This window comes from Argopecten irradians, chromosome 12, assembly GCF_041381155.1.
Source record: "Argopecten irradians isolate NY chromosome 12, Ai_NY, whole genome shotgun sequence".
NCBI classification, from domain to species: Eukaryota; Metazoa; Mollusca; class Bivalvia; order Pectinida; family Pectinidae; genus Argopecten; species Argopecten irradians.
The window spans coordinates 42,055,935-42,082,325 of record NC_091145.1 but is presented as its reverse complement, the minus strand read 5'-3'; the positions used below and the strand labels follow the sequence as shown (position 1 = coordinate 42,082,325).

At 40.7% G+C, this 26,391-nt stretch overlaps 1 protein-coding gene across 1 annotated transcript in view; it reads left to right on the top strand.

Annotated features, from left to right (window-relative positions):
* Positions 1-26,391, top strand: part of LOC138305118 (reelin-like) — a 133,449-nt gene that overhangs the window by 31,333 nt on the left and 75,725 nt on the right. The window contains exons 14-21 of the mRNA XM_069245518.1: positions 2,452-2,672; positions 3,841-3,969; positions 5,399-5,508; positions 5,657-5,720; positions 11,367-11,600; positions 11,885-12,046; positions 16,614-16,853; positions 17,341-17,640. Coding sequence (XP_069101619.1) covers positions 2,452-2,672; positions 3,841-3,969; positions 5,399-5,508; positions 5,657-5,720; positions 11,367-11,600; positions 11,885-12,046; positions 16,614-16,853; positions 17,341-17,640 — 1,460 coding nt within the window. The remainder of the gene's footprint in view (positions 1-2,451; positions 2,673-3,840; positions 3,970-5,398; positions 5,509-5,656; positions 5,721-11,366; positions 11,601-11,884; positions 12,047-16,613; positions 16,854-17,340; positions 17,641-26,391) is intronic.

The following is a 26,391-nucleotide window of genomic DNA, read 5'->3' as shown; positions in this document are numbered from 1 at the left end:
TGACTTACAGATCCCTCTCTGTGGTCACACTTGATACTGAGTATGGAGACTTGACTTACAGATCTCTCTCTGTGGTCACACTTGATACTGAGTATGGAGACTTGACTTACAGATCCCTCTCTGTGGTCACACTTGATACTGAGTATGGAGACTTGACTTACAGATCCCTCTCTGTGGTCACACTTGATACTGAGTATGGAGACTTGACATACAGATCCCTCTCTGTGGTCACACTTGATACTGAGTATGGAGACTTGACATACAGATCCCTCTCTGTGGTCACACTTGATACTGAGTATGGAGACTTGACTTACAGATCCCTCTCTGTGGTCACACTTGATACTGAGTATGGAGACTTGACTTACAGTTCCCTCTCTGTGGTCACACTTGATACTGAGTATGGAGACTTGACTTACAGATCCCTCTCTGTGGTCACACTTGATACTGAGTATGGAGACTTGACTTACAGATCCCTCTCTGTGGTCACACTTGATACTGAGTGTGAGACATGACTTACAGATCCCTCTCTGTGGTCACACTTGATACTGAGTATGGAGACTTGACTTACAGATCTCTCTCTGTGGTCACACTTGATACTGAGTATGGAGACTTGACTTACAGATCCCTCTCTGTGGTCACACTTGATACTATGGAGACATGACTTACAGATCCCTCTCTGTGGTCACTACTTACATACTGAGTATGGAGACTTGACTTACAGATCCCTCTGTGGTCACACTTGATACTGAGTATGGAGACTTGACTTACAGATCCCTCTCTGTGGTCACACTTGATACTATGGAGACATGACTTACAGATCCCTCTCTGTGGTCACACTTGATACTGAGTATGGAGACTTGACTTACAGATCTCTCTCTGTGGTCACACTTGATACTGAGTATGGAGACTTGACTTACAGATCCCTCTCTGTGGTCACACTTGATACTGAATATGGAGACTTGACTTACAGATCCCTCTCTGTGGTCACACTTGATACTGAGTATGGAGACTTGACTTACAGATCCCTCTCTGTGGTCACACTTGATACTGAGTATGGAGACTTGACTTACAGATCCCTCTCTGTGGTCACACTTGATACTGAGTATGGAGACTTGACTTACAGATCCCTCTCTGTGGTCACACTTGATACTGAGTATGGAGACTTGACTTACAGATCCCTCTCTGTGGTCACACTTGATACTGAGTATGGAGACTTGACTTACAGATCCCTCTCTGTGGTCACACTTGATACTATGGAGACATGACTTACAGATCTCTCTCTGTGGTCACACTTGATACTGAATATGGAGACTTGACTTACAGATCTCTCTCTCTGTGGTCACACTTGATACTGAGTATGGAGACTTGACTTACAGATCCCTCTCTGTGGTCACACTTGATACTATGGAGACATGACTTACAGATCTCTCTCTGTGGTCACACTTGATACTGAGTATGGAGACTTGACTTACAGATCCCTCTCTGTGGTCACACTTGATACTATGGAGACATGACTTACAGATCTCTCTCTGTGGTCACACTTGATACTGAGTATGGAGACTTGACTTACAGATCCCTCTCTGTGGTCACACTTGATACTATGGAGACTTGACTTACAGATCCCTCTCTGTGGTCACACTTGATACTATGGAGACATGACTTACAGATCCCTCTCTGTGGTCACTACTTACATATATTATTTATCAAATTGACAAATTTAGTTTTGCCATAAATGAGTGTCAGTTAAATCAGGATATGATACTATCAGTTTCTTCTTTGTATTTTGTTGTTTACTTAGTGTTACTTGTATGTTCAGTATTTGTGTTGTACATTATTTTAAATCCCAAAGTTTGTGGTTTGTAGGAGCCCAAACTGATATCACTACCTGTAGAGGACCAGCTGATGTGTTACCTGTATATTAAATATTTCTGTAGAAAATCCCAATGTTTTATGGTTTGTAGGAGCCCAAACTGATATCACTACCTGTGGAGGACCAGCTGATGTGTTACCTGTATATTAAATATTTCTGTAGTAAATCCCAATGTTTTATGGTTTGTAGGAGCCCCAACTGATATCACTACCTGTAGAGGACCAGCTGATGTGTTACCTGTATATTAAATATTTCTGTAGTAAATCCCAATGTTTTATGGTTTGTAGGAGCCCCAACTGATATCACTACCTGTAGAGGACCAGCTGATGTGTTACCTGTATATTAAATATTTCTGTAGTAAATCCCAATGTTTTATGGTTTGTAGGAGCCCCAACTGATATCACTACCTGTAGAGGACCAGCTGATGTGTTACCTGTATATTAAATATTTCTGTAGTAAATCCCAATGTTTTATGGTTTGTAGGAGCCCCAACTGATATCACTACCTGTAGAGGACCAGCTGATGTGTTACCTGTATATTAAATATTTCTGTAGTAAATCCCAATGTTTTATGGTTTGTAGGAGCCCCAACTGATATCACTACCTGTAGAGGACCAGCTGAGACAGGAACAGCTACGATTTTGTTGGATACAAAAGTTCCACCATGGGGGAGGCCGAGATGTGTGGGCCCTGGACAGTGTGCGTGTGTTTCCTGTCACGGCCGATGGACCAGGTCCTAACAGGGATAAGATTGTCCAGTTTGGTATCAACATGGGATGTGCTACAGAGGCTAACCCTAACAGGTAAACAGGAATGGCTATTCCATCATTGTACCAAAGTGGCACCACCATGATATGTGTAATATGTATGCATTGGTATTTACCTTCCCTCTGACCTATGACCTTAATTATAAATCAACCATATAGCAACAGAGTTAAAATGTTATTAATATTTATCTTTTGATTTCATTTTGTATACCTATCTAAAGTGTAAAATATGTATATCAGTATTTGTCTGACTGACCTATGACCTTAATTATAAATCAACGATAGAGTTAAAATGTTATTAATATTTATCTTTTGATTTCATTTTGTATACCTATCTAAAGTGTAAAATATGTATATCAGTATTTGTCTGACTGACCTATGACCTTAATTATAAATCAACCATAGAGTTAAAATGTTATTAATATTTATCTTTTGATTTCATTTTGTATACCTATCTAAAGTGTAAAATATGTATATCAGTATTTGTCTGACTGACATATGACCTTAATTATAAATCAACCATATAGCAACAGAGTTAAAATGTTATTAATATTTATCTTTTGATTTCATTTTGTATACCTATCTAAAGTGTAAAATATGTATATCAGTATTTGTCTGTAGTATTTGTCTGACTGACCTATGACCTTAATTATAAATCAACCATAGAGTTAAAATGTTATTAATATTTATCTTTTGATTTCATTTTGTATACCTATCTAAAGTGTAAAATATGTATATCAGTATTTGTCTGACTGACCTATGACCTTAATTATAAATCAACCATAGAGTTAAAATGTTATTAATATTTATCTTTTGATTTCATTTTGTATACCTATCTAAAGTGTAAAATATGTATATCAGTATTTGTCTGACTGACCTATGACCTTAATTATAAATCAACCATAGAGTTAAAATGTTATTAATATTTATCTTTTGATTTCATTTTGTATACCTATCTAAAGTGTAAAATATGTATATCAGTATTTGTCTGACTGACCTATGACCTTAATTATAAATCAACCATAGAGTTAAAATGTTATTAATATTTATCTTTTGATTTCATTTTGTATACCTATCTAAAGTGTAAAATATGTATATCAGTATTTGTCTGACTGACCTATGACTGGTGTTTTCTATTAACATAGCCTTTTAGTTTATTTTTCTGATTTATAAATGTAACCTTTGACCTGTATTGTGTCCACAGAGTTGACTTGGAGTACTCTACAGACCTGGGACAGACCTGGTATAACCTCCACACACCATGTCTACACGGCCGTTGTCATGGCGACTACCAACCTGTCATGTCCTCATTCTCCTCCAGTGACTACCCAAGGTACAGTAAAAAACAGTGACAATGTTGTTGTGCTTAAGTTTCTAGGTCATCTGAAGTCCGCCGTCCGCCGTCCGCCGTCCACTGTGCATTAACATTTCACATTTTGAACTTCTTCTCAAGTTCTACTGGTGCGATTTAGCTGAAACTTGCATGAAATGATCCTGACATGGTCCCGACAAAGTGTTGTTATTTTTTGGGTCAATCTGAAATCCAAGATGGCCGCCACAGCCGCCATCTTGAAAACACATTTTGAACTTCTTCTCAAGTTCTACCGGTGCAATTTGGCTGAAACTTGCATGAAATGATCCTTACATGGTCCCGACAAAGTGTTATTATTTTTCGGGTCGATCCGAAATCTAAGATGGCCACCACAGCTGTCATCTTGAAAACACATTTTGAACTTCTTCTCGAGTTCTACCGGTGCGATTTGGCTGAAACTTGCAGGAAATGATCCTAACATGGTCCTGACAAAGTGTTGTTATTTTTCGGGTCAATCCAAAATCCAACATGGCCGCCATCTTGAAAACACATTTTGAACTTCTTCTGAAGTTCTACAGGTGCGATTTGACTGAAACTTGCATGAAATGATCCTGACATGGTCCCAACAAAGTATTGTTACATCTCTGGTTGATCCCAAATCGAAGATGGCTACCATGACACTATATCTAATTAATTTCCTATATGTTAAGGCCCTTGGGCCTCTTGTTTGAAATAAAATTTGTTGAAAGAAATTGATAATGATCCTGACATGGTCCTGACAAAGTGACACCATATATAATTAATTTTACTATTGCCAAGGTAGTCAGATGACCGTTAAGGCCCTTTGGGTCTCTTGTTTATTCAAACAACCAATTTCTAAACCGAAAGGCCCAGAGTATTGATACTGGATCTGTGACATGCTGGGATGAAGGGATTCCAAGTTTGTCCAAATGAATGACCTTGACCCTGACCTTTATTCAGATCACAGGGGTCAAATAGATTAAAAATTTTAAACAACTTCTTGTCAATAACTAGAAGCCTAAGAAACCTCATATCAGTCCAAATGCATTCTGAGATGAAGGGCAACACTGCTTTCAAGGTCATGTGCAAATATATCAGAAATTAATAGCAAATACTAAGGAATTCATAGTATACCATGTCTTAACTGTTAATCGAAGATAAGATGAGCATTTGCAGTACATTTGGTCTTTTGTATATAATTTATAGATTTTTTCCACTACTGTATACTTCTAACAGTGTTGTAATGTACCAATAGTCAGTTGACAATTAAAGGCTATTTTGCCGGCTGTTACATATTCCTAAATATTTCTATTTACTCATACATCCATTCAGACCTGTACTTTTCACACTTGATGACAAGATCATCTGTATCTATCTATCAAAGAGTTATATTGTTTATTGATAATGTTTAACATTTTGATTTATGAAGTTGGAAACAGGTTACTATGCCGGTGCCTTATGTTGCCATGGTACCACACGTGAGGTTTCGCTGGATACAGACACCAGAGGGCACTGCTCCAAATTGGGCCATCGACAATGGTGAGAAATTACTACAACACAGCTATATATACATGAAAATGTATCAGAAAATGAATGTACCTGCATTAGGATGTTTTATTAAAATCTACTGTTGTTGTGGAAAGATTTTTTTATCTTTATCATTTAAGTATTTCTGTATTTTTAACAGTTTACATAGGAGATTGTCCAGAGGGATGTCAGAATCATGGGGTGTGTACAGACGGTACTTGTAGGTGAGTATTATTGACTTTCAGAAAGTCAAGGTCACAAATGTGTACAAACAGTACTTGTAGGTGAGTTTTATTGACCTACAGAAAGTCAAGGTCACAGGGTGTGTACAGATGGTACTTGTAGGTGAGTTTTATTGACCTTCAGAAAGCCAAGGTCACAGGGTGTGCACAGATGGTACTTGAAGGTGAGTTTTATTGACCTTCAGAGAGCTAAGGTCACAGGGTGTGAACCAACAATACTTGAAGGTGAATATATTGAACCTCACAAAGTCAAGGTCACAGGGTGTGTACAGATGGTACTTGAAGGTGAATATATTGAACCTCACAAAGACAAGGTCACAGGGTGTGTACAGATGGTACTTGAAGGTGAATATATTGAACCTCACAAAGTCAAGGTCACAGGGTGTGAACCAACAATACTTGAAGGTGAATATATTGAACCTCACAAAGTCAAGGTCACAGGGTGTGTACAGATGGTACTTGAAGGTGAATATATTGAACCTCACAAAGACAAGGTCACAGGGTGTGTACAGATGGTACTTGTAGGTGAATATATTGAACCTCACAAAGACAAGGTCACAGGGTGTACAATGGTACTTGAAGATGGTACTTGAAGGTGAATATATTGAACCTCACAAAGTCAAGGTCACAGGGTGTGAACCAACAATACTTGAAGGTGAATATATTGAACCTCACAAAGACAAGGTTACAGGGTATGAACAGATGGTACTTGTAGGTGAGTTTTATTGACCTTCACAAAGCCAAGGTCACAGGGTGTGCACAGATGGTACTTGAAGGTGAGTTTTATTGACCTTCAGAAAATCAAGGTCACAGGGTGTGTACAGATGGTACTTGTAGGTGAGTTTTATTGACCTTCAGAGAGCTAAGGTCACAGGGTGTGAACCAACAATACTTGAAGGTGAATATATTGAACCTCACAAAGTCAAGGTCACAGGGTGTGTACAGATGGTACTTGAAGGTGAGTTTTATTGACCTTCACAAAGCCAAGGTCACATGGTGACACAAAGTGGGAGGCACTACAGATTAAGGTCTTTATTACTCTGGCTATACCATCTTATCATGCTCCATCTGTTGCCTTGGACCATGCACTGTGCATACATTTAGGACCAGGTTTGTTCAAATTAATTACCTTAACCTTCTTTCAAGGTCACAATGGTTGAATATATCAGAAACCTTGCAACTTCTGCTAAAGAGATCTCAGCATACAATGTATTAACTGTAAATTAGTTGAGTAAAAGGTGAGCATTTTCAGTACATTTCGTGTATTGAATTTCATGGTGTGACTTTTTGCTATATTGGACCTATCTTTAACTTACCTGTAATTGGTTAACAGGTATAACTTGACTATTAGGTGTAGTTTGGCTATACTGGACCTACCTTTTAATTAACCTGTAACTCGTTAACAGGTGTGGCTTTGGCTATACTGGACCTACCTTTTAATTAACCTGTAACTCGTTAACTGCTCACCTGGCCAGAAGGGCCGGTGAGCTTATGTCATGGCGCGGCGTCCGTCGTCCGTCCGTCTGTCTGTCTGTCCGTCAACATTTCCTTTAAATCGCTACTAGTCATAGAGTTCTGCATGGATTGTAACCAAATTTGGCCACAAACATCCTTGGGGGAGGGGGAACAGAACTTGTATCAATTTTGGCTCTGACCCCCCGGGGGCAGGAGGGGCGGGGCCCAATATGGGAAATAGAGGTAAATCCTATAAATCGCTACTTGTCCTAGAGTTCTGCATGGATTGTAACCAAATTTGGCCACGAAAATCCTTAGGGGAAGGGGAACAGAACTTGTATGAATTTTGGCTCTGGTCCCCCGGGGGCAGGAGGGGCGGGGCCCAATAGGGGAAATAGAGGTAAATCCTTTAAATCGCTACTAGTCATAGAGTCCTGAATGGAATGTAACCAAATTTGGCCACAAACATCCTTGGGGGAAGGGGAACAGAACTTGTATAAATTTTGGCTCTGGTCCCCCGGGGGCAGGAGGGGCGGGGCCCAATAGGGGAAATAGAGGTAAATCCTTTAAATCGCTACTAGTCATAGAGTTCTACATGGATTGTAACCAAATTTGGCCACAAACATCCTTTGGGGAAGAGGAACAGAACTTATATAAATTTTGGCTCTGGCCCCCCGGGGGCTGGAGGGGTTGGGCCCAATAGAGGAAATAGAGGCAAATCTTTTAAATCGCTACTAGTCATAGAGTTTTGCTTGGATTGTGACCAAATTTAGCCATAAACATCCTTGGGGGAAGGGGAAACAGAACTTGTGTAAATTTTGGCTCTGGCCCCCCGGGGGCAGGAGGGGCGGGGCCCAATATGGGAAATAGAGGTAAATCCTATAAATCGCTACTTGTCCTAGAGTTCTGCATGGATTGTAACCAAATTTGGCCACAAACATCCTTAGGGGAAGGGGAACAGAACTTGTGTAAATTTTGGCTCTGGCCCCCCCCAGGGCAGGACGGGTGGGGCACAATAGGGGAAATAGAGGTAAATCCTATAAATCGCTACTTGTCCTAGAGTTCTGCATGGAATGTAACCAAATTTGGCCACAAACATCCTTGGGGGAAGGGGAACAGAACTTGTATAAATTTTGGCTCTGGTCCCTTGGGGGCAGGAGGGGCGGGGCCCAATAGGGGAAATAGAGGTAAATCCTTTAAATCGCTACTAGTCATAGAGTTCTGAATGGAATGTAACCAAATTTGGCCACAAACATCCTTGGGGGAAATGGAACAGAACTTGTATAAATTTTGGCTAAGACCTCCCGGGGGCAGGAGGGGCGGGGCCCAATAGGGGAATTAGAGGTAAATCCTTTAAATCGCTACTTGTCATAGAGTTCTGAATGGAATGTAACCAAATTTGGCCACAAACATCCTTGGGGGAAGGGGAACAGAACTTGTATAAATTTTGGCTCTGGTCCCCCGGGGGCAGGAGGGGCGGGGCCCAATAGGGGAAATAGAGGTAAATCCTTTAAATCGCTACTAGTCATAGAGTTCTGCATGGAATGTAACCAAATTTGGCCACAAACATCCTTGGGGGAAGGGGAACAGAACTTGTATAAATTTTGGCTCTGACCCCCCGGGGGCAGGAGGGGCGGGGCCCAATAGGGGAAATAGAGGTAAATCCTTTAAATCGCTACTAGTCATAGAGTTCTGCATGGAATGTAACCAAATTTGGCCACAAACATCCTTGGGGGAAGGGGAACAGAACTTGTATAAATTTTGGCTCTGACCCCCCCCAGGGCAGGAGGGGCGGGGCCCAATAGGGGAAATAGAGTTAAATCCTTTAAATCGCTACTAGTCATAGAGTTCTGAATGGAATGTAACCAAATTTGGCCACAAACATCCTTGGGGGAAGGGGAACAGAACTTGTATAAATTTTGGCTCTGGTCCCCCGGGGGCAGGAGGGGCGGGGCCCAATAGGGGAAATAGAGGTAAATCCTTTAAATCGCTACTAGTCATAGAGTTCTGAATGGAATGTAACCAAATTTGGCCACAAACATCCTTGGGGGAAATGGAACAGAACTTGTATAAATTTTGGCTCTGGTCCCTCGGGGGCAGGAGGGGCGGGGCCCAATAGGGGAAATAGAGGTAAATTCTTTAAATCGCTACTTGTCCTAGAGTTCTGCATGGAATGTAACCAAATTTGGCCACAAACATCCTTGGGGGAAGGGGAACAGAACTTGTATAAATTTTGGCTCTGGTCCCCCGGGGGCAGGAGGGGCGGGGCCCAATAGGGGAAATAGAGGTAAATCCTTTAAATCGCTACTTGTCCTAGAGTTCTGCATGGATTGTAACCAAATTTGGCCACAAACATCCTTTGGGGAAGAGGAACAGAACTTATATAAATTTTGGCTCTGGCCCCCCGGGGGCTGGAGGGGTTGGGCCCAATAGAAGAAATAGAGGCAAATCTTTTAAATCGCTACTAGTCATAGAGTTTTGCTTGGATTGTGACCAAATTTAGCCATAAACATCCTTGGGGGAAGGGGAAACAGAACTTGTATAAATTTTGGCTCTGGCCCCCCGGGGGCAGGAGGGGCGGGGCCCAATATTGGAAATAGAGGTAAATCCTATAAATCGCTACTTGTCCTAGAGTTCTGCATGGATTGTAACCAAATTTGGCCACAAACATCCTTGGGGGAAGGGGAACAGAACTTGTATAAATTTTGGCTCTGGCCCCCCGGGGGCTGGAGGGGTTGGGCCCAATAGAGGAAATAGAGGCAAATCTTTTAAATCGCTACTAGTCATAGAGTTTTGCTTGGATTGTGACCAAATTTAGCCATAAACATCCTTGGGGGAAGGGGAAACAGAACTTGTGTAAATTTTGGCTCTGGCCCCCCGGGGGCAGGAGGGGCCCAATATGGGAAATAGAGGTAAATCCTATAAATCGCTACTTGTCCTAGAGTTCTGCATGGATTGTAACCAAATTTGGCCACAAACATCCTTAGGGGAAGGGGAACAGAACTTGTGTAAATTTTGGCTCTGGCCCCCCCAGGGCAGGACGGGTGGGGCACAATAGGGGAAATAGAGGTAAATCCTATAAATCGCTACTTGTCCTAGAGTTCTGCATGGAATGTAACCAAATTTGGCAACAAACATCCTTGGGGGAAGGGGAAACAGAACTTGTATAAATTTTGGCTCTGGTCCCTCGGGGCAGGAGGGGCGGGGCGCAATAGGGGAATTAGAGGTAAATCCTTTAAATCGCTACTAGTCATAGAGTTCTGAATGGAATGTAACCAAATTTGGCCACAAACATCCTTGGGGGAAATGGAACAGAACTTGTATAAATTTTGGCTAAGACCTCCCGGGGGCAGGAGGGGCGGGGCCCAATAGGGGAATTAGAGGTAAATCCTTTAAATCGCTACTTGTCATAGAGTTCTGAATGGAATGTAACCAAATTTGGCCACAAACATCCTTGGGGGAAGAGGAACAGAACTTGTATAAATTTTGGCTCTGGTCCCCCGGGGGCAGGAGGGGCGGGGCCCAATAGGGGAAATAGAGGTAAATCCTTTAAATCGCTACTAGTCATAGAGTTCTGCATGGAATGTAACCAAATTTGGCCACGAAAATCCTTGGGGGAAGGGGAACAGAACTTGTATGAATTTTGGCTCTGGTCCCCCGGGGGCAGGAGGGGCGGGGCCCAATAGGGGAAATAGAGGTAAATCCTTTAAATCGCTACTAGTCATAGAGTCCTGAATGGAATGTAACCAAATTTGGCCACAAACATCCTTGGGGGAAGGGGAACAGAACTTGTATAAATTTTGGCTCTGGTCCCCCCGGGGCAGGAAGGGCGGGGCCCAATAGGGGAAATAGAGTTAAATCCTTTAAATCGCTACTAGTCATAGAGTCCTGAATGGAATGTAACCAAATTTGGCCACAAACATCCTTGGGGGAAGGGGAAACAGAACTTGTGTAAATTTTGGCTCTGACCCCCTGGGGGCAGGGGGGTGGGGCCCAATAGGGGATTTAGAGGTTATATTATAATTCCTTCAGAAAAGAAACAATGAACCTTTATTCAGAATATTACTTGGCATTACAAACCAGGTGAGCGATACAGGCCCTCTGGGCCTTTTGTTAGGTGTAGCTTTGGCTATACTGGACCTACCTTGTAATTTACCTGTAACTCGTTAACAGGTGTGGCTTTGGCTATACTGGACCTACTTGTGAGGAGACAGTTGTCCCTAACCCAACAGAACTGATGGAGAACTTTGCTGACCCGACAGTCCTCACCCACTCTAGCTCCCTAACAACCAAGGGCGGACAACTCAGCTACGTATGTGGGGTGTTGTCCTCAGAGAAAGCTCTTGTCTTTAATCAAGCTGGTCCAAGGGAAATAATCACGTCTGAATTCAACACAACACAGAACAGGTGATAATAGTTTATGTACTTAAATAGCATACACCTGTTTGTACTTTATTTATAGGCATTGTTTTCATGTATCAAAATGGCTGAAGGTAATTCTTTAGACTTAAGACCCTACATTAGACCCTAACCCTAACCTTAACCCTATCTATTAAAAAATATGTATCCATTGATTGATAGCTATCACTAATTAGGAATGGTTAGAATCCACAATATCCATGGCCCTATAATTGATCTCATCAGATGATAGTGGACCTGTGATTTCATACTAATACTATGGTTTGTTTTAGGTATCTGCAGTTCTATATCCGAGTTGGTAGCCTGTCTGTGACATCAAAATGTCCGCCACCTGACCGTGAATCCGAGTCTGTACTTCTGGACTACAGCTGTAATGGAGGTATCTCCTGGCACCTCCTCAAAGTGTTCAGTCCTGATGACTTCAGCTCACCAAAGTAAGATATCCACTACCCTCGATCTCTATAACTTCAGGCCCAGTTTCTCAAAATGGGAAGTGCAGACTTAGTAATGTTGATGTAAGTTAGTTTTTAGGTCATAATGGGAAGTGCAGACTTAGTAATGTTGATGTAAGTTAGTTTTTAGGTCATCTGACCCAAAGGGTCAGGATGACCTATTGTCATCATGCACCGTCCGTCGTCGTCCGCCGTCCGCCGGGTACTCATATTTGGCCTGTAGGTTGCTGGGATGAAGGGCTACTAAGTTTGTTCAAATGAATGACCTTGACCTTCATTCAAGGTCACAGGGGTCAAATAGGCTAAAATCTTTAAACGACTTCTTCTCAAAAACCAGAAGGCCCAGGGTACTGATATTGGGCCTGTATGATGCTGGGATGAAGGGCTACCAAGTTTGTTCAAATGAATGACCTTGATCTTCATTCAAGGTCACAAGGGTCAAATAGGCTAAAATCCTTTAAACAACTTCTTCTCAAGAACCAGAAGGCCTAGGGTACTGATATTGGGCCTGTAGGATGCTGGGATGAAGGGCTATCAAGTTTGTTCAAATAAATGACCTTGACCTTCATTCAAGGTCACAGGGGTCAAATAGGCTAAAATCCTTTAAACAACTTCTTGTGAAGAACTAAGAGGCCTAGAGACCTGATATTAAGCCTGTCGCTTGCTGGGATGAAGGGCTACCAAGTGTGTTCAAATGAATGACCTTGACCTTGATTCAAGGTCAAAGGGTTCAAAAAGGCTAAAATCTTTAAATGAATTCTTCTCAAGAACCAGAAGGCCCAGGGTACTGATATTAGGCCTGTAGGATGCTGGGATGAAGGGCTAGCAAGTTTGTTCAAATGAATGACCTTGACCTTCATTCAAGGTCACAAGGGTCAAATAGGCTAAAATCCTTTAAACAACTTCTTGTGAATAATAAGAGGCCTAGAGACCTGATAGGCTACCAAGTTTGTTCAAATAAATGACCTGACCTTCATTCAAGTCATAGGGTCAAATAGGCTAGGATGATATTGGGCTGTAGATGCTGGATGAAGGGCTACCAAGTTTGTTCAAATAAATGACCTTAACCTTTATTCAAGGTTACAGGGGTCAAAAAGGCTAAAATCCTTTAAACAACTTCTTGTGAATAACTAAGAGCCTAGAGACCTGATATTAGGCCTGTGGCATGCTGGGATGAAGGGCTACCAAGTTTGTTCAAATAAATGACCTTGACTTTCATTCAAGGTCATAGGGGTCAAATAGGCTAAAATCTTTAAACAGCTTCTTCTCAAAAACCAGAAGGCCCAGGGTACTGATATTGGGCCTGTGACATGCTGGGATGAAGGGCTACCAAGTTTGTTCAAATGAATGACCTTGACCTTCATTCAAGGTCAGAGGAGTCAAATAGGCTAAAATCCTTTAAACAACTTCTGTTGAATAACTAAGAGGTCGAGAGACCTGATATTGGGCCTGTAGGATGCTGGGATGAAGGGCTACCAAGTTTGTTCAAATAAATGACCTTGACCTTCATTCAAGGTCAAAGGGGTCAAAAAGTCTAACATCTTTAAACGTCATCTTCTCAAGAACCAGAAGGCCCAGGGTACTGATATTGGGCCTGTGACATGCTGGGATGAAGGGCTACCAAGTTTGTTCAAATGAATGACCTTGACCTTCATTCAAGGTCAAAGGGGTCAAAAAGGCTAAAATCTCTAAACGACTTCTTCTCAAGAACCAGAAGGCCTAGGGTACTGATATTGGGCCTGTAGGATGCTGGGATGAAGGGCTACCAAGTTTGTTCAAATGAATGACCTTGACCTTCATTCAAGGTCAAAGGGGTCAAAAAGGCTAAAATCTCTAAACGACTTCTTCTCAAGAACCAGAAGGCCTAGGGTACTGATACTAAGCCTGTTGCTTGCTTGGATAAAGGGCTACCAAGTTTGTTCAAATGAATGACCTTGATTTTCATTCAAGGTCATAGGGGTCAAATAGGCTAAAATCTTTAAACGACTATGTTGTATTGTACCAATAGTCAGATGACCGTTAAGGCCCATGGGCCTCTTGTTTTCTTGAGAAATTGAGCTAACTTCATGAATATTCTTGACACATTGATCATGAACAATCATGAATGTTTCATGGATTCATAAAGCTTAATGAAGAGTTCATGAAAGTCATTTGATGAATATTCATGAACATTCTTTCATCAACAACAATCTGATAATATTCTTGAAAATTCATGAATCATTCATGAAAATTCATGATGTCATGAATACCATCTCACAGGGGTATGATCTGACAATGTCAGTCTATCAATGTAAGGGCTCCACTGAACTACAATGTACGTCTTTGTTCTCAGTGTTCTGAACTACAATGTACGTCTTTGTTCTCAGTGTTCTGAACTACAATGTACGTCTTTGTTCTCAGTGTTCTGAACTACAATGTACATCTTTGTTCTCAGTGTTCTGAACTACAATGTACGTCTTTGTTCTCAGTGTTCTGAACTACAATGTACGTCTTTGTTCTCAGTGTTCTGAACTACAATGTACGTCTTTGTTCTCAGTGTTCTGAACTACAATGTACGTCTTTGTTCTCAGTGTTCTGAACTACAATGTACGTCTTTGTTCTCAGTGTTCTGAACAACTCAATGTACTGTTCTCAGTGTTCTGAACTACAATGTACGTCTTTGTTCTCAGTGTTCTGAACTACAATGTACGTCTTTGTTCTCAGTGTTCTGAACTACAATGTACATCTTTGTTCTCAGTATTCTGAACTACAATGTACGTCTTTGTTCTCAGTGTTCTGAACTACAATGTACGTCTTTGTTCTCAGTGTTCTGAACTACAATGTACGTCTTTGTTCTCAGTGTTCTGAACTACAATGTACGTCTTTGTTCTCAGTGTTCTGAACTACAATGTACGTCTTTGTTCTCAGTGTTCTGAACTACAATGTACGTCTTTGTTCTCAGTGTTCTGAACTACAATGTACGTCTTTGTTCTCAGTGTTCTGAACTACAATGTACGTCTTTGTTCTCAGTGTTCTGAACTACAATGTACGTCTTTGTTCTCAGTGTTCTGAACTACAATGTACGTCTTTGTTCTCAGTGTTCTGAACTACAATGTACGTCTTTGTTCTCAGTGTTCTGAACTACAATGTACGTCTTTGTTCTCAGTGTTCTGAACTACAATGTACATCTTTGTTCTCAGTGTTCTGAACTACAATGTACGTCTTTGTTCTCAGTGTTCTGAACTACAATGTACGTCTTTGTTCTCAGTGTTCTGAACTACAATGTACGTCTTTGTTCTCAGTGTTCTGAACTACAATGTACGTCTTTGTTCTCAGTGTTCTGAACTACAATGTACGTCTTTGTTCTCAGTGTTCTGAACTACAATGTACGTCTTTGTTCTCAGTGAAACTACAATGTACGTCTTTGTTCTCAGTGTTCTGAACTACAATGTACGTCTTTGTTCTCAGTGTTCTGAACTACAATGTACGTCTTTGTTCTCAGTGTTCTGAACTACAATGTACGTCTTTGTTCTCAGTGTTCTGAACTACAATGTACGTCTTTGTTCTCAGTGTTCTGAACTACAATGTACGTCTTTGTTCTCAGTGTTGTTCTCATGAACTGACTACAATGTACGTCTTTGTTCTCAGTGTTCTGAACTACAATGTACGTCTTTGTTCTCAGTGTTCTGAACTACAATGTACGTCTTTGTTCTCAGTGTTCTGAACTACAATGTACGTCTTTGTTCTCAGTGTTCTGAACTACAATGTACGTCTTTGTTCTCAGTGTTCTGAACTACAATGTACGTCTTTGTTCTCAGTGTTCTGAACTACAATGTACGTCTTTGTTCTCAGTGTTCTGAACTACAATGTACGTCTTTGTTCTCAGTGTTCTGAACTACAATGTACGTCTTTGTTCTCATGTTCTGAACTACAATGTACGTCTTTGTTCTCAGTGTTCTGAACTACAATGTACGTCTTTGTTCTCAGTGTTCTGAACTACAATGTACGTCTTTGTTCTCAGTGTTCTGAACTACAATGTACGTCTTTGTTCTCAGTGTTCTGAACTACAATGTACGTCTTTGTTCTCAGTGTTCTGAACTACAATGTACGTCTTTGTTCTCAGTGTTCTGAACTACAATGTACGTCTTTGTTCTCAGTGTTCTGAACTACAATGTACGTCTTTGTTCTCAGTGTTCTGAACTACAATGTACGTCTTTGTTCTCAGTGTTCTGAACTACAATGTACGTCTTTGTTCTCAGTGTTCTGAACTACAATGTACGTCTTTGTTCTCAGTGTTCTGAACTACAATGTACGTCTTTGTTCTCAGTGTTCTGAACTACAATGTACGTCTTTGTTCTCAATGTTCTTTATTCACTATTGTAAAATACTTGTTCCGCAAAGTTGACCCCCTGCTCTTCTGCCCCTTTACACACCTTTGTAGTCTCAGTGGCTTCAGCTGGTATGATATGCTATACAGGGGGTATTCATTTGGGTTTGTCCACCTATTTGTCTGTCATGTTTTCTTTTTTGCTCTCTAACATTATGAATATTGACTGATTATTTGTTTTAGGTCTGACATGGTTATGTTACCTGAGGGAGCGCGTGGTACGGGTTGTCAGTTCCGCTGGTGGCAGCCTGAACACTCAGGACATGGACGTGATGTGTGGGCCATCGACAGCCTCAGTCTCAACAGTCATCTGTTTAACACCCTCACCATGGAGATGAAGGATGCAGCCAATGACACGTCTCCTCTCATAGCCAACTTTGGCAAGATCTCAGACGGCTACTGTGATAAACGGAGATCTATCAGGTTTGTAGGTAAAACATACACAGGAGACAACAGAATGCAGGATTGAGGGGTTGTTTAATGTAATCATTCCACGCATCATCTTCTACCCAACTGGTCATAGAACTGACAATGTTCATATTAAGGAATGTGTACTACAATTAATTTTGCTCCAGATAAAAGAGTCACTAGTGTGAACCACCAGGAAATGTGCCTTGTACAGATGAAGGAAATTCCTATATATCTGTATATCTATATTATATTGATTGCAATATTTTACATCTAGTGACTGGCTGCATTGTCTTGTTTATAAAAGTTTTGGCACAACATGTTAACATTTATGCCCCATCATGAAATGATGTAAATGTTGTGTTACCCAATAAGGCATGTTTGTTCTGCCTTTCCTGTCGCATCCAGTCCTCTCCAGATTGTACACGTGGACATTTTTGTCTTTTCATTTTATAAAGTTATTTCTAATCAGTTTAAGGCTTAATTACCGATATATGTTCAGTTTTTATGATGCGCGTGAGGATGGCGACCAGCGATTCCTGATGACCAGGTCCATGCATGTCGGACCGTCCTACATCATCCAGTTTGACCTTGTTATGGGATGTCACCTGATGTACAGCGATGACCTAGATAATGACCTCTACCTGGAGTTTTCTGCCGACCACGGTCTGAGCTGGGGATTGGTTATTGTCCCCTGTCTGCCTCCTAAAGCTTGTAATGTCTTCACAGAAGGAACAATTTACAAACCGTCGAAGTACACCTCCTGGACCCAAGTGACAGTTCCATTGCCTCCAGCCACCTGGTTAGTAGTACAGTAGTTCACACTGTTTATATATTGTACTATAGTAGCAGAAAAACAAATACATAGACATCAAAAGTGTTCAAAGTCAAAACTACAAGGTATAAGTGGATGATTTTCTTAACGATGATATGCTACTCATTAGATAATGTATCTACATTTCAACAAGATATATCATTGACAAAAAATATTATTTTACCAATTAAAATCTTTAACACTGAAAAAATATTTGTGCAGGTAATGATCTTATAATGGTAAAGTAGATTGCAAAATGTTATGTTTGTGATATCAAAAGCAATTTATATGAAGACTTAAGGGAACATTTATTTCTCAGTTTAAAAAAACCTTGAAAATAGGAATTGAGGATCATTATTAGCACAAAATACAAATAATAAATATATGCCTTCCTTGTTTCTTCCCTGTTACAGCCCTGTAACTTGGTTAACCCCTAGAACAGGGTCCCTTTAACATTTGTTTATTACTTGTGACAAGGGCCCTGTAACTTATTGTTAATTCCCTGTGACAGGCCGGGGTCCTGCAATTTGTTGTTTATGCCCTGTGACAAGAGTCCTGTAACTTATTGTTTATTCCCTGTGACAAGGGTCCTGTAACTTATTGTTTATTCCCTGTGACAAGGGTCCTGTAACTTATTGTTTATTCCCTGTGACAAGGGTCCTGTAACCTATTGTTTATTCCCTGTGACAAGTGCCCTGTAACCTATTGTTTATTCCCTGTGACAAGGGTCCTGTAACTTATTGTTTATTCCCTGTGACAAGGGTCCTGTAATCTATTGTTTATTCCCTGTGACAAGGGTCCTGTAACTTGTTGTTTATTCCCTGTGACAAGGTCCTGTAACTTGTTGTTTATTCCCTGTGACAAGGGTCCTGTAACTTGTTGTTTATTCCCTGTGACAGGGTCCTGTAACTTGTTGTTTATTCCCTGTGACTGGGTCCTGTAACTTGTTGTTTATTCCCTGTGATAGGGTCCTGTAACTTGTTGTTTATTCCCTGTGACAAGGTCCTGTAACTTGTTGTTTATTCCCTGTGACAAGGTCCTGTAACTTGTTGTTTATTCCCTGTGACAAGGTCCTGTAACTTGTTGTTTATTCCCTGTGACAAGGGTCCTGTAACTTATTGTTTATTCCCTGTGACAAGGGTCCTGTAACTTATTGTTTATTCCCTGTGACTGGGTCCTGTAACTTGTTGTTTATTCCCTGTGACTGGGTCCTGTAACTTGTTGTTTATTCCCTGTGACTGGGGTCCTGTAACTTGTTGTTTATTCCCTGTGACAAGGTCCTGTAACTTGTTGTTTATTCCCTGTGACAAGGTCCTGTAACTTATTGTTTATTCCCTGTGACTGGGTCCTGTAACTTATTGTTTATTCCCTGTGACTGGGTCCTGTAACTTGTTGTTTATTCCCTGTGACAAGGTCCTGTAACTTATTGTTTATTCCCTGTGACAAGGTCCTGTAACTTATTGTTTATTCCCTGTGACAAGGTCCTGTAACTTGTTGTTTATTCCCTGTGATAGGGTCCTGTAACTTGTTGTTTATTCCCTGTGACAAGTGCCTGTAACTTGTTGTTTATTCCCTGTGACAAGGTCCTGTAACTTATTGTTTATTCCCTGTGACTGGGTCCTGTAACTTGTTGTTTATTCCCTGTGACAAGGTCCTGTAACTTGTTGTTTATTCCCTGTGACAAGGTCCTGTAACTTATTGTTTATTCCCTGTGACAAGGTCCTGTAACTTATTGTTTATTCCCTGTGACAAGGTCCTGTAACTTGTTGTTTATTCCCTGTGACAAGGTCCTGTAACTTGTTGTTTATTCCCTGTGACAAGGTCCTGTAACTTATTGTTTATTCCCTGTGACAAGGTCCTGTAACTTATTGTTTATTCCCTGTGACAAGGTCCTGTAACTTATTGTTTATTCCCTGTGACAAGGTCCTGTAACTTGTTGTTTATTCCCTGTGACAAGGTCCTGTAACTTGTTGTTTATTCCCTGTGACAAGGTCCCTGTAATTTATTGTTTATTCCCTGTGACAAGGTCCTGTAACTTATTGTTTATTCCCTGTGACAAGGTCCTGTAACTTGTTGTTTATTCCCTGTGACAAGGTCCTGTAACTTGTTGTTTATTCCCTGTGACAAGGTCCTGTAACTTATTGTTTATTCCCTGTGACAAGGTCCTGTAACTTATTGTTTATTCCCTGTGACAAGGGTCCTGTAACTTGTTGTTTATTCCCTGTGACAAGGGCCCTGTAACTTATTGTTTATTCCCTGTGACAAGGCCCTGTAACTTATTGTTTATTTCCCTGTGACAAGGCCCTGTAACTTATTGTTTATTCCCTGTGACAAGGTCCTGTAACTTATTGTTTATTCCCTGTGACAAGTGCCCTGTAACTTATTGTTTATTCCCTGTGACAAGTGCCCTGTAACTTATTGTTTATTCCCTGTGACAAGTGCCCTGTAACTTATTGTTTATTCCCTGTGACAAGTGCCCTGTAACTTATTGTTTATTCCCTGTGACAAGGTCCTGTAACTTATTGTTTATTCCCTGTGACAAGGCCCTGTAACTTATTGTTTATTCCCTGTGACAAGGGTCCTGTAACTTATTGTTTATTCCCTGTGACAGGTCCTGTAACTTATTGTTTATTCCCTGTGACAAGGTCCTGTAAACTTTGTTGTTTATTCCCTGTGACAAGGCCTGTAACTTATTGTTTATTCCCTGTGACAAGTGTCCTGTAACTTTTGTTTATTCCTGTGATGTAACTTGTTTATTCCCTGTGACAAGGTCCTGTAACTTTTGTTTATTCCCTGTGACAAGGTCCTGTAACTTATTGTTTATTTCCCTGTGACAAGGGCCCTGTAACTTGTTGTTTATTCCTGTGACAAGGCCTGTAACTTATTGTTTATTCCCTGTGACAAGGCCCTGTAACTTATTGTTTATTCCCTGTGACAAGGTCCTGTAACTTATTGTTTATTTCCTGTGACAAGGTCCTGTAACTTGTTGTTTATTCCGTGTGACAGGGTCCTGTAAACTTGTTGTTTATTCCCTGTGACAGGTCCTGTAACTTTTGTTTATTCCCTGTGACAGGTCCTGTAACTTGTTGTTTATTCCTGTGACAAGGGTCCTGTAACTTGTTGTTTATTCCCTGTGACAAGGTCCTGTAACTTGTTGTTTATTCCCTGTGACAAGGTCCTGTAACTTATTGTTTATTCCCTGTGACAAGGTCCTGTAACTTGTTGTTTATTTCCTGTGACTGGGCCCTGTAACTTGTTGTTTATTCTGTGTGATAGGGTCCTGTAACTTGTTGTTTATTCCCTGTGACAGGGTCCTGTAACTTGTTGTTTATTCCCTGTGACAAGGGTCCTGTAACTTGTTGTTTATTCCCTGTGACTGGGCCCTGTAACTTGTTGTTTATTCCCTGTGACAAGGTCCTGTATTGTTGTTTATTTCCTGTGATAGGGCCCTGTAACTTGTTGTTTATTCTGTGTGATAATGGTCTGTAACTTATTGTTTATTCCCTGTGACAAGGTCCTGTAACTTGTTGTTTATTCCCTGTGTGACAGGGTCCTGTAACTTGTTGTTTATTCCCTGTGACAAGGGTCCTGTAACTTGTTGTTTATTCCCTGTGACATAGGGTCCTGTAATTTGATTGTTTTATTCCCCGGTTGTTGTTCAAGGGTCCTGTGACTTGTTTCCCTGTAACTTGTTTGTTTAATCCCTGACATTGGTGACAAGGTCTGTAACATTGTTTGTTTATTCCCTGTGACAAGGGCCCTGTAACAAGTCCTGTGACAAGGGTCCTGTCCATTCCCTGTGTTGTAAATGTACTTATTCCCTGTGACAAGGTCTTTGTTTATTCCCTGTGACAAGGTCCTGTAACTTTATTGTATATTGTGACAAGGTCCTGTTTATTCCCTGTGACAAGGGTCCTGTAACTTGTTGTTTATTCCCTGTGACAAGGTCCTGTAACTTGTTGTATATTCCATGTGAGCAAGTCCTTGATAAATCCCTGTAACAAGGTCCTGTAACTTGTTCCCTTGTTATGTTATTTGTGATGTTTTAAGGTCCTGTAAAAATTGTTTATTCCCTGTGACAAGGGTCCTGTAACTTTGTTTATACAAGGGTCCTGTAACTTGTTGACCCTAACAGGGTCCTGTAACCCTGTGACTTTGTATTATTGTGAAAGGGTCCTGTAACTTGTTGTTTATTCCAAGGTCCTGTAACTTGTTTATTCCCTGTGACAAGGTCCTGTAACTTATTGTTTAGTTTATTCCCCTGTGAAAGGGTCTGTAACTTGTTGTTTATTCCCTGTGACAAGGGTCCTGTAACAATTGTTGTTTGACAAGGTCCTGTAACTTGTTGTTTATTCCCTGTGACAAGGGTCCTGTAACTTATTGTTTATTCCTGTAAAGGTAGTAAATGTCTTTGTTTATTCCCTGTGACAAGGTCCTGTAATTGTTGTTTATTCCCTGTGACAAGGGTCCTGTAACTTGTTGTTTATTCTCCTGTGGGTCCTGTAACTTGTTGTTTATTGTTCCTCAATTGGTCCCTGTGTTTATTAAGTTTTTATCCTGTAACTTATTCCCTGTGAAAGGTCCTGTAACTTGATTTTTATTCCCTGTGACAAGGGTCCTGTAACTTATTTTTATTCCCTGTGACAAGGGGATTTAACAAGGGTCCAATGTGTAACAAGGTTGTAACTTGTTTATTCCCTGTGTGTAACAATGTACAAGGTGTACTTCCTGTTGTTGTTTATTTCCTGTGACATTGTGCCCTGAAACTTATTGTTTATTCCTGTGGACAAGGCCTGTAACTTGTGTTTTTACCTGTGACAAGGGTCCTGTAACTTATTGTTTATTCCCTGTGGACAAGTGCCTGTAACTTATTGTTTTATTCCCTGTGGACAAGGGCACCTGTAATTTATGGTTTATTCCCTGTGACAAGGGCCCTGTAAATTTCTTGTTTTTTCCCTGCTGACAAGGGCCCTGTAATTTTTGTTTTTTCACTGGGACAATGTGCCCCGTAACTTATTGTTTATTCCTCCTTGTGACAAGTGCACTGTACTTATTGTTTATTCCCTGTGATAGGGTCCTGATAACTTATTGTTTATTTCGTGCTGATAGGGTTGTAAATTATTGTTTTATTACCCTAGTTTCAAAGGTTTCCTGGTACATCTATTGTTTATTCCCTGTGACAGGTGCCCTGTAACTTATTTGTTCTATTCCCTGTGACAAGAGGTCACTGTATACATTTTTGTTTATTTCCTGTGACAATGTGACACTGTTAGCTTGTTGTTTATTCCCTGTGGAACCAAGTACCTGTAACTTGTTTGTTTATTCCTCGTGACAAGGTCCGGTAAACTTATAGTTTATTCCCTGTGACAAGGTCCGGTAACTTGTTGTTTAATTTCCTGTGACTGGGCCATGTAATCGTGTTGTTTATTATGTGTGACGAGGGTCATGTAAACTTGTTGTTTACTCCCTGAGAACAAGGTCCCATGTAATACTGTTGTTTATTCCCTGTGACATGGGTCCTGTACCTTGTTGTTTAAGTTAGCCTCTGTGACATGGGTCCTGTCATCTATTGGTTATTCCCTGTGACAAGGGTCACTGTAATCTATTGTTTTTTTCCTGTGACAAGGGCCCTGTAAACCTTGTTGTTTATTCTGTGTGATAGGGGGTCCTGCAACTTATTGTTTATTCCCGGTGTGTCATGGGTCCTGGTAATTTATTGTTTATTCCCTGCGACATGGGCCCTGTAAACTTGTTTGTTGTATTCTGTGTGATAGGGTCCTGTAACTTGTTGTTTATTCCTTGTGACAAGGTCTGTAATTTATTGTTTATTCCTGTGACAAGGGTCCTGTAACTCTATTGTTTAATTCCCTGTGACAAGGGTCCTCGTAACACTTGTTGTTTATTACCCTGTGGACAAGTCTGTATACATGTTGTTTATTCCCTGTGGAACAAGGTCCTGTACTTATTGTTTATTCCCTGTGACAAGGGTCCGTGTAATTCTATTGTTTATTACCTGTGAACAAGGGTCCTCGTAATCTATTTGTTTATTCTGGTGACAAGGGTCCGGTAACTTATTGTTTATTCCCTGTGGACAAGGGTCCTAGTAACTTGGGTTTAGTTCCTGTGACAGGGTCCTGTAACCATTAGTGTTTATTGTGCCCTGTGACATGGGGTCCTGTAATCTATGGTTTATTCCCTGTGACTAGGCCGGGGTCCTGTAACTTGTTGTTTATTTCCCTGTGACAAAGCTGCCCTGTAATCTATTTCGTATATTACCTGTGACAAGGGTCCTGTAACTTATGTTTATTCCCTGTGACAAGGGCCCTGTAATCTTATTGTTTATTCCTGTGACAAGGGTCCTGTAACTTATTGTTTATTCCCTGTGACAACGGGTCCTGTATAATTTATTGTTTATTCCCTGTGACAAGGGTCCTGTAAACCTATTGTTTTTTATTCCCTGTGACAAGGGTGTCCCTGTAACTTGTTGTTTATTCTCCTGTGACACAAGGGTCCTGTTACTTATTGTTTATTCCCTGTGACAAAGGGTCCTGTAACCTATTGTTTTATGTCCCTGTGACAAGTGCCTGTAACCTATTGTTTATTCCCTGTGACACGGTCCATGTAAACTTATTGTTTATTCCCTGTGACAAGGGTCCTTGTAACTTGTTGTTTATTCCCTGTGACAGGCCAGGGTCCTGTAACTCTATTGTTTATTCCCTGTGGACAAGGTCCTGTAACCTGTTGTTTATTCCCTGTGACACTGGGGTCCCTGTATCTTGTTGTTTATTCCCTGTGACAGGGGTCCTGTTAATCTTGTTGTTTATTCCTATGTGACTGGTCCTGTAACTTAAATGTTTATTCCTCTGTGAAATGGGTCATGTATTGTATGTTTATTCCTGTAACTGTGTCCTGTTAACTGTGTTTATTCCCTGTGATAGGGTCCTGTAACTTGTTGTTTATTCCCTGTGACTGGGTCCTGTAACTTGTTGTTTCATTCCATGTGACTGGGGTCCTGTAACTTATTGTTTATTCCCTGTGACAAGGGTCCTCTATAACTTGTTGTTTTATTCCATGTGACAGGGTTCCTGTTAACTTGTTGTTTATTCCCTGTGACAGTGGTGTCCTGTAACTTGTTGTTTTATTCCCTGTGACAAGGGTCCTGTAACTTATTGTTTATTCCCTGTGACAAGGGCCCTGTAACTTATTGTTTAATTCCATGTGACAAAGGTCCTGTAATTTATTGTTTATTAACCTGTGGACAAGGCACTGTAACTTTTTGTTTATTCCCTGTAACTGGAGTCCTGTTTATCTTTCCCTGTGACAAGGGTCCTGTAACTTGTTTCTTCTGTGATTGTTATTGTTTTTCCCTGTGACAAATGCCCTGTAACTTATTGTTTATTCCTGTGACAAGGGTCCTGTAACTTGTTGTTTATTCCCTGTGACAAGGGTCCTGTAATCTTGTTGTTTATCTCCCTGTGACAAGGTCCCTGTAACTTGTTGTTTTATTCCTGTGACTGGGTCCTGTAACTTGTTGTTTATTCCCTGTGACAAGGGTCCTGTAACCTTATTGTTTATTCCCTGGTGACAAGTCGTCCTGTAACCTAATTGTTTATTCCCTGTGGACAAGTGCCCCTGTAACTTATTGTTTATTCCCTGTGAACAAGGGCCCTGTAACTTATTGGTTTATTCCCTGTGAACAATTTTCCTGTAATCTATTGACGAAACCGGGTGGGTCCTGTAAATTCTTTGTTTATTCCCTGTGACAAGGGTCCTGTAAACTTGTTGTTTATTCCCTGTGACAAGGTCCTGTAACCTTGTTGTTTATTCCCTTGTGACAAGGGTCCCTGTAACTTATCTGTTTATTCCCTGTGACAAGGCCCTGTAACTTATTGTTTATTCCCTGTGACAAGTGCCCTGTAAACTTTACTTGTTTATTCCCTGTGACTTAGTGCCGTAATCGTATTGTTTAATTCCCTGTGAACAAGGTCCTGTAATTTATTGTTTATTCCCTGTGACAAGGTCCTGTTAACTTGTTGTTTATTCCTGTGACAAGGTCCTGTAACTTGTTGTTTATTCCCTGTGACATGGGTCCTGTAACTTATTGTTTATTCCCAGTGTGAGCAAGGCCTGTAATATATATTGTTTATATCCCTGTTTCAAGGTCCTGTAACTTAGTTGTTTATTCCCTGTTTCAAGGTCTGTAAAACTTGTTGTTTATTCCCTGTGACAAGGTCCTGTAACTTATTGTTTATTCCCTGTGACAAGGGTCCCTGTAATTTATTGTTTATCCCTGTGACAAAGTGTCCTGTTAACTTATTGTTTATTCCCTGTGACAAGTGCCTGTAACTTATTGTTTATTCCCTGTGACAAGGGTCCTGTAACTTATTGTTTTATTCCCTGTGACAAGTGCCTGGTAACTTATTGTTTATTCCCTGTGACAAGGCCCTGTAATTTATTGTTTATTCCCTGTGACAAGGTCCTGTAACTTGTTGTTTATTCCCTGTGACAAGTGCCCTGTAAAACTTATTGTTTATTCCCTGTGGACAAGTGCCCTGTAATTTATTGTTTATTCCCTGTGACAAGGGTCCTGTATAACTTATTGTTTATTCCCTGTGACAAGTGCCTGTAACTTATTGTTTATTCCCTGTGACAAGTGCCCTGTAAACTTATTGTTTATTCCCTGGAAGACAAGTGCCCTGTAACTTATTGTTTATTCCCTGTGATACTAGTGCCTGTAAC